Genomic DNA, 8645 nt, shown 5'->3' on the forward strand with positions numbered 1-8645 from the left:
GGGGGGGGGGGGGGGGGTGGCCGTGTGAAGCAGGCAAAACTGTATGCACAAGCCCAGCCCTCAGAGACCCTCCCTCTGGCCCTCCACCCCCACCCCTCCCGGGAGCCCCGCTCTGCCCTGCAAGGAATCTTCACAAATAGTTACCTGGGATACAGGAAACTCAAGCAGATCAATTAAAGGGGAAGAAACTGAGGAAGGACTCCAGGCCTTCCAACCTCTGTGCCCGGTGAGCCGGTGCCACCCCGCCTCTGTCCGAGAGGAAGGAGGTGAGCTTTCCAAACCTTTCAAAGACAGCTCCAGGCCAACTACATAAGCTGGCCGCCCTGCAGATCACCAGTCCGCCTCCAAAGAGCGTGCCACACCGAGTGAAATATTTCTCAGCAAATCTCAGAAGCATGTTACAGGAGGAATTCACCAAAATAAAAATAACATTGTGTTTTTCACTCTAGACGTACAAGAAAGGTTTGATGTGAAGTTATCCATTGGAAATACATCATTTTACAAGTATGCCAAAGGTAAGCAATAATGATCTCAAGAAGCACCAAAAAGACAATGAGTGTGATAGCTTAAAATGGAGACCAGTGAATCATTTCCCGATCTGATTAATCTGAAGAACAGCAAGATACTAAATGATAAAATCCTAGAGGTATTTGCACTAAACTATGAAACAAATCAGAGATGGAAAACCCTGACAAAAACAGGTGAACATACAGGGTGGGAGCGAACACTAAACAAGAAGTCCAAATGAGGACAAGGAGTCAAGGAAAAGAACACAGAAAACTTTCCTAAGTTCGATCTGTTGTTGAAGAAGAAACTCCAGGTGGCAAAAGACGCCAGGTCTCTTTCCACTTTCACGGCACTGGGCAAAGATTCAGGGCCTCGCTGTTCCTAACGCCAAACACCTGGGACCTGAATAGACCCTGCTGGGCGACTTGCGCTCGGCCTTCCACGGGGCAGCACCGGCCCAGCACCCAACTCCAGGACCACGGGGCAGCACCCGCCCAGCGCCACACTCCAAGATCACGGGGCAGCACCCGCCCAGCGCCACACTCCAGGATCACGGGACAGCACCCGCCCAGCGCCAAGATCCAGGACCACGGGACAGGCAGGATCACAAAGGAAGAAAGGTCTCGAGTCAGTGACCTCAACTTCCATCACCAGAAACTAGAAAAAGAGCAAATGGTACCTAAATACATAAACAGTAAAGACCAAAGCAGAAATCAATGAAACAAAAAGTAGAAAGACACTGGAAAATATGAATGAAATCAAAGGTTGATTCCCTCATAAAGCTGAACTGAAAAACCTATGACCAGAGTGGAGCAGGGAAGAGAAGGTACATATCCCCACTGTCAGCAAGGGAAGGGTGACAGCATCAGGGCAGACCTGCCACGTACTGCTAACAAGGAAATAATAGGGCAGTTTCATGCAAATAGATTTCTTGCATGAAATAAACAAATTCTTTTTTATAAGACACATACTGCTAAAGCTCACTCAACACGAAATTAATAACCTAAGGAAGACGCAATACCTATTCTACATACTCTACACAAACTCTCCCCAAAGATGGAGGAAGAAGTGATGCTTTTTAACTTATTGTGAGGCCAACATGTGCGCTTTCTCTGGACTGTGGAGCAGCTTTCCCGGGACACACACCTCCTTGAACCCTCAAACCACATGCTTTCAAACGGCACAGCTGACCACAGGCACGCTGTACCTTGGAAGCCCTGTTTTTTTCAAAAAGGAGGTTGCCTACAGGAAGCCAGCACTGCCCACCTGCCCAGCTCTCGGCCCCGACCCCAGCTCTGTTCAACCCTCGAGGCGCTGCCCACCCTCCATCTTTCCTAACAAGTGAGGAATACTCTATTTTTGAGAAGCGGGAATTCTGATTTCGCCTAACAATGCAAGCGACCCAAAAACTAACGGGGACAAGCTGAGCCTCTGCTCAGAGGCGGCGGCCAGGCTCGTGCTGAGCCACCTGCCCTGGGCCCTCATTTCTTCCACCCCTCACCTGGCCGCCCACCAGCCTGCTCAGGGCCTGGGCCCACGTCCAGTCCGCTGTTGGCAGCAGCCCCTTGCGGCCGGTACCAGGCCCGCAGACCCTCTGGCTGTTGTTGGATACCTTCTCAGCCCCACGGCCCGTCACGCCAGCTGTCTGTCCCACGTCCTTCCATAGGCCCTTCCATAGGCCCGCTGGAGCCCCACCCTCCCCCCATGCTGCCTTCTCCTCCCTCCCTCCCCAACTCCTCCCGCCCTTTGAGCGGGACCCTCAGTCAGAAATGGGACAAATCAGCTCTTCCGTCCCGCCCAAGCACCCGTCCCACAGGGCGAGACCCGCCTCCTCCCACGCTGCCCCCAGGCCTCTGGCAACCCTGCCGTCCCAGGGGCTCCACTGAGCTGGGTTCTCTCCTTTCCAACAGCAGAGCCACCCCCTTCCTGGACCCCACCTAGTTCCCATCCCACCTGCTCTGCTTTCAGGGCCCAACAGAGGCCTCTCCCCGCGGACCCTCACCCCATTCACACCCAGCACACTTGGCCTGGTGCAGTCCCAACACCCAAACATTCCTCAAAAAAGACTAATATAAAAAAAATCTCTGATCTATCTTAAAATTAGCACTTTCTCATACTTAAAAGATACAGACAGTGAAACAACAAGTAACAGACCCAGAGAAGGTCCCTGTGGCGCGCCCACCCGGGACAGCCCAGCACGACGCGACAGGAAGGACTCCCACAAACAGCAAAACCCAACATTCAGGAAAGGATATGAGCCAATATTTCAGAAGGAAGACATTTTATGGCCAACAAACACGGCAATTCTGAACTTTACGTGCAGTCAGAGAAATGCACATCCAGACCGTAAGGAGACACTATATACCTACCAAGGTGGCAGATTCAGAAGGCTAACAGAGTCAGGTCTGGGCTGGCATGGATCAAGAGGTTCTTACAGACGTGGGTGCTGGGGATTTCTGACGTCACCACGGGTAAACGCTGAAACGCACAGCCCCAAACCACAGTCCTCCTTCTAAGTGCACAGCCCAGAAAACTCTAGCGTTTGTGCCCAAGGAGGGAGAAAGTGCCCACGGAATACCTTCAAAGCAGACACAGGGCCAGCGTCCGTGGCACAGAACAGGCAGAGTGGTGGACTCACCAGGGGAGGAAGCAGGAGGGGACACAGAACAGTGACACACAACACGGAGAATCCTGGGACTATGCCAGTGAAATCCTCCTAGACACTTGAGACTGCAAGCTCAAAACAAAACCAAAAAATACCCGGGGCGCCTGGTGGCTCATCAGTTAAGTGTCCGGCTTCAGCTCAGGTCATGATCTCCCAGTTCATGGGTTCGAGCCCCGCGTCGGGCTCTGTGCTGACAGCTCAGAGCCTGGAGCCTGCTTCAGATTCCATGTCTCCCTCTCTCTCCGCCCCTCCCCTGCTCACACACCCTCTTTCTCAAAAAATAAATACACATTAAAAAATTTTTTAAACACATTTTTCCTGTGTGTGTGTGTGTGTGTGTGTGTGTGTGTGTAAGGATGCATAAACTGTGTGTGTGTGTGTTTTTAAAGCAAGGGAGAGACACGTACAAAATCCCAGTTAGTGATGGGGGCCCGGTGGATGACAGGGAGGGGAAGGCAGGTTGGGCAGGGCCACCACCCCACGCTCCTAATGTGGTGAATGACAAGATCTCAGCGGACTCAAAGTCCAGAAAAGAATGAGGAGCAAATGTTCGACACTTTGTATCTTACCACATGCCTGGCAGTAAAGCTGGAATCATGACCTAGAACTCGAGCGCCCCAGGCTGCCTTCTCCCGCCGGCTCTTCCCACGGAGGGACGGACGGAGGAAGCTGCCCGTGGAGACGGAAGACGCGCCCGCAGGCAGAGTCCCTAAAAGCCTTACCTGTTGTATGTAAATTCCACGTCCATGGGCTCGAAGTTATACGCTTGTTCAAATTCTTGGTTAAGTTTAAGACTTACATCTTCCTCGTGAATCTATAAAAGAAACAAACAATTTAATTTCCGTACTTTACGCTTGATTTGTTAGGACGGTCTTCTTTCTTTATGTAGCAACACATCACGAAACACTTCAGGCTGCAGATTTGAGCCAAAACTGGCATTTTAAATCCCTGCAAAAATGATCAAGAGGATTCAATCATGGCGTTGTCCGGTGTCGTCACACCGTCCACACTGGGGGACTGGTCAGCAGACACACCCGCACCGGCACACTTGCTGAGCTTCTCACCGGCTGCGCCCTAGACATCTGGGCTCTGTGGAAAGTGTGCAACACTGCACAGTCTCTGAAGGAGGCGAGAAAGCAAACAACAGCCAATGCAGCGGGGGACACCTGCCGCAAAAGCTCTTCCATAAAGAGGTCATTCCAAGACCCCCACTTCCAGAATAGGGAACCACGCGTCCTGGGACCATCCAGCCCAAGCCAGGGACCGTCTAGGGAAAGACACCAGGAAGGAAAGCCCGGAGGCGCAGAGGAGTGCAGACCGAATGTGGGCTGCCTGGGGGCGTGGGCTTCTTGGAGGCCAGGCGACTGGAGCTGGCTCTGGTGTGTGACACTTGTGACGGGAGGCTGGCAGGAACATGGATGGGCAGCAGCCGCCTCAGCAGGGCCTCTCCCGGTAGCAGAAGCCACCCTCCCCGTAGACGGGCAGTGAGCCCGGCGTGGGTCCCCAGGGTTCCCAGGGATCGAGACAGATGAAAATGAGTCTGTAATCAAAGATCACCAAGCACACGTGGAAGCAATCCCCACGAGTGAGGGTCAGCACAAACAGCCATCAACAGATTTGGGCCCCAAGGACTTCACAAACTGTCAGTCATTTCTAGAAACTTAAAACACTATGCACAAAATTTTTATAAAATCCAGGAAGAAAAAGATAAGCAAACCTAATACAAAAAATAAGAGGCAGGGCGCCTGGGTGACTCTTGATTTCAGCTCAGGTTATGATCCCAGGGTCATGGGATTGAGCCCTGAGATGGCTCCGTACCAAGCATGGAGCCTGCTCAGGATTCTCTCTCCCTCTGTTCCCCACCTCCCTCTCTCTCAAATTAAAAAAAACAAAAAACTCAAACCTCTCCCCCTCCAAAAATACATCCAGGTCACCTTTAGTGAACCAAGCAGCGTGCTTGGAGGAGAAAACCATGCTCAGTGAGATAAACTGAGGGGGAAGGGCGGAAATGACACCGCCTGTTCCCAGGCACATGCTCCTGGCGACGGGGGGGGGGGGGGGGGGGGGGGGGGGGGGGGGGGGGGGGGGGGGGGGGCCTCTGTGGACAGGGCTAGGGTGGCAAGGGTCCGTGCTGGGGCCCCTGGACTGCCAGCTGCACAGTGGCCGCACGCTGGAATGCCCCCGCCTCTGGGTGCCAGCGTGAGGACCCTGGGCCGCCCGTCACGGAAGAACCAACCTGACGTCTGTGGAATAACTGCTCGTCCTGGACGTGCGGCCTCCGCCCTGCGCCCCATGTGTGGGGCGCCCTGAGGGCCTCGCGAACCATCCCGGCACCCCCCACCGCACTGGCTGAAAATGAAATTCCAGGAATCAAGTACAGCGATGGGCTGAGGCCTGCAGAGTCTTCTAACTCAACCATGAACCCCATCACTCAGAAGCAGCTGACTTAACAGAACATCCCACCCAAGGATGAGCAAGGATGCTCGACACCCCCAAGGCTGGGGTGCTGGCAGTGTGGATCGGTCAGCTTATGGTGTTGGAGCCCCTCCGTCAGTGCGCAGGACCCAGGTTCGGGCTAAGTGGCCGCCGCATCCCCGAGGAGGGTCAGCAGGAGCGGCTGGTGGGGCGCCAAGGGTCGGCTCCCCACCCCCTGCCCGTCCTATGGCACTGGGCTCACGGGCGGCTGCGCTGGCCAGGACCAGTGCCCGCGTGCTGGCACGATGTGGCGGCCTGGCCGCAGGGGTGGGGTGTCGCCCCCTTACGAGTCCTCACCAGATCCGCCCCCGCGGCAGGGGCAGGGGTCTGGCACATCCTCGAGCCGGTTCTCTGCCCGAGGTGGCAGGCAGTCCCCCTCTGTCCCGTGGTGGCAGCGGAGACCCGCTGCGGGGTCACATGACCATGCGTTGGGCCAGGAGGGGCTAGAAAAGCCAATAAAACTCCTCCACAGAACCAGGAAAAGCTGTAAACTTTTAAGTGTAATTTTCCTTCAGAGGCGCTCTCTTCTGGAGCACGTTCAGGATGCCCAAATTTGACGAAATACAAATATCACAACTTACATGTAATACACTTAAAAGGTAAACACGGCTTACGTGATGGAAAAGTATAGGACTTAAACATTTTTTATTTATTTTGAGCGTGCGGGCACAAGCGCGGGGTGGGAAGGGGGGTAGAGAGAGAGACAGAGAGAGAATCCCACCCAAGCAGGGTTTGTGCTGTTAGCAAAAAGCCCAACAGCCCAACGTGGGGCTTGAACTCATGGAACTGTGAGATCACGACCTGAGCCGAAATCCGGAGTCAGACACTTAACCAACTGAGACACCCCGAAAAGTACAGAATTTTTAAAAAGATGTTAAGTTCTCTTTATCAAATGTGTTCAAATATTCGCTTTATGCTGCACTTCCTGAAGTACCGTCACAGCCGGAGGCGTGGCCCCAGCCCCGCCCTGGTGGGAAGGGCTGGCCCAGCACTAAGGGTGTGGGGGCGCCTCTCACCTCAGTCACGTAGCCGACGTACTCGACGACATGTCCGTTGTACTCTTGAGTTTTTAAGATCAGTTTATCACCTAGTTAAAAAACACAGTATGACATGTAAAATGATAAAATCGCAGAGTCTTGCCGCTGAACTAGAAAATCAAACCCTCCGACCAAGTGAAGCAAACACCACCAGCGGGCTGGTGGCTGGGTGTGACCGAAGCGGGGGGCCGGGGGCACCGCGGGTGCTACCCGGGCTGTACGGAGACCCCGAGCCGCAGCAAAGGCGGTGAGATGAAGGACCGCTGCGGCCGGTCCACCCGCCCACCCCCCGCCCCCGGACGGGGCTTTAGCATCTGCTGTTCCATCCAGTAAAACAGGACACGCAGCAAACCCACCTGTGTACAGAGAAGGCCTGCTTTCCGCCAGTCCCGGGACCTCCAGAACCAGCAAATCCCCGTTTTTTTTCAAGGTGACCCCACTCATGTTATAGTCTTTCAGTTCTATTTCTGCATGAATCTCCTCAAGCCAGAGCAGAGTCGAAAACTTCTCCTTGTAGTTCGACATGTTCAAAAGCTGAAAAACCACCAGCAAGTCAGTGAGCGCAGAGTGTCACCCAGCGCGCCCCTGCCCAGGAGCAGCCAGCAGACCGGGGAGAGAGCAGCTTCCACACACTGGCCACCCCCGGCACGGGACGGTGGCCCGGAGGCTGGGGAGCCCGCAAACGCCCCACCTGCCCCCTGACAAGAGTCCAGGCCCCATGCCAGGGCCAGGGGAGCTGGGTGGTCTCCGCACTGAGGAGATGGAGCCGGGGCCCCGGGAGGCCAGGAAGGCCGAGGGCCAGGAGGAGAGAGCAGCACGGAGGTCTGGAGAGCTTCAGAGGGGCCCCTCTGGGCCGTCAGCCGAGCGCTGGTCGGTGCGGGAACCACATCGTGCAGGGACACCTGGCTGGTGGGACATGAGCCGGGTGTGACCAGCTCGCGGGCTGCCTCGCTCTCCGGGGGGGCCGTTCTGTGCGCTGTAGGGCACGGAGAGCATTCCTGGCCCCTACCCACTTGCTGACCCTAGCACCCCCCCCCCAGTCATGACAACCACACCTGTCTCCAGGGAGGGGACTGTCATCTGCTTCTTAGACGGAATAAGTCCTAGAGCTCACACAGGGTCAAGGTCAAGAACAGCGTGGGCCCCATCCATCAGCCCAAATGGAAACGCTTGTGACAGACGAGACATCAGATCGAGTATTCGGAAAAGTATCAGATCTAAATCAAATGCCATTCTGGTCTCACGTAGCTAAGCCTTAAAGCTTGAAAGAATTTCCTTCCAAATAACTGTTTCCCAGAACAAACTTAAAAATATTTCCAGGATCGGGAAAATATACAACACCCAACAAGGTAAAATCCAGAATGTCTGGCATCGAAAAATGACAAGGCTTAGGGGCGCCTGGGTGGCTCAGTCAGTTCAATGTCCGACTTCAGCTCAGGTCACAACCTCATGGTTCATGAGTTTGAGCCCCGCATCGGGCTCACTGCTCTCAGCGCAGAGGCTGCTTTGAATTCTCCGTCCCCCTCTCTATGCCCTTTCCCCTCTTGTGTGCTCTCTTTCTCAAGAATAAATAAAACATTACAAAAAAAATTCAGCAGGCTTAGAAAGAGACCGAGACTACAACTCACGATGGGGAGAAAAATGTCACAGAACCAGATGTGACCTGTGTGGCAGAATCTGCAGACAAGGGGCCTGGAATAGCTGTTCTTCAAAGAACTAAGGAAAGACTGAGCACACGAAGTAGGGACACAGGAGAGCAAAAAAAGAGCCAACTGACCTGACGGAGAGGACCGTCCTGTGTGACGCTGGAGCACACTGGATCAGACGGCGCATTGCAGAAAACAAGAATTAGTGAGCCTGAGGGCTGGTGATAGGAACTGCAAACTGCAGTGCGAGGGGAGTACTGCGGGGGGTACTGCGGGGAGGGGGTAATGTGGCGGGAGTGCTGCGGGGGGGGGGGT

The 8645-nt window shown here is 54.5% G+C and overlaps 1 protein-coding gene across 1 annotated transcript in view; it reads right to left on the reverse strand.

Moving 5' to 3' along the window:
* The window catches only part of MOV10L1 (Mov10 like RISC complex RNA helicase 1), a 63925-nt gene that overhangs the window by 25447 nt on the left and 29833 nt on the right, over window positions 1-8645 (reverse strand). Inside the window, exons 11-13 of the mRNA XM_029953912.1 lie at window positions 7041-7218; window positions 6664-6734; window positions 3895-3986 (exon numbers count right to left, since the gene is read on the reverse strand). Of these exons, the coding sequence (XP_029809772.1) occupies window positions 3895-3986; window positions 6664-6734; window positions 7041-7218 (341 nt within the window). The remainder of the gene's footprint in view (window positions 1-3894; window positions 3987-6663; window positions 6735-7040; window positions 7219-8645) is intronic.

Source organism: Suricata suricatta, chromosome 10, assembly GCF_006229205.1.
Source record: "Suricata suricatta isolate VVHF042 chromosome 10, meerkat_22Aug2017_6uvM2_HiC, whole genome shotgun sequence".
Lineage (NCBI taxonomy): Eukaryota > Metazoa > Chordata > Mammalia > Carnivora > Herpestidae > Suricata > Suricata suricatta.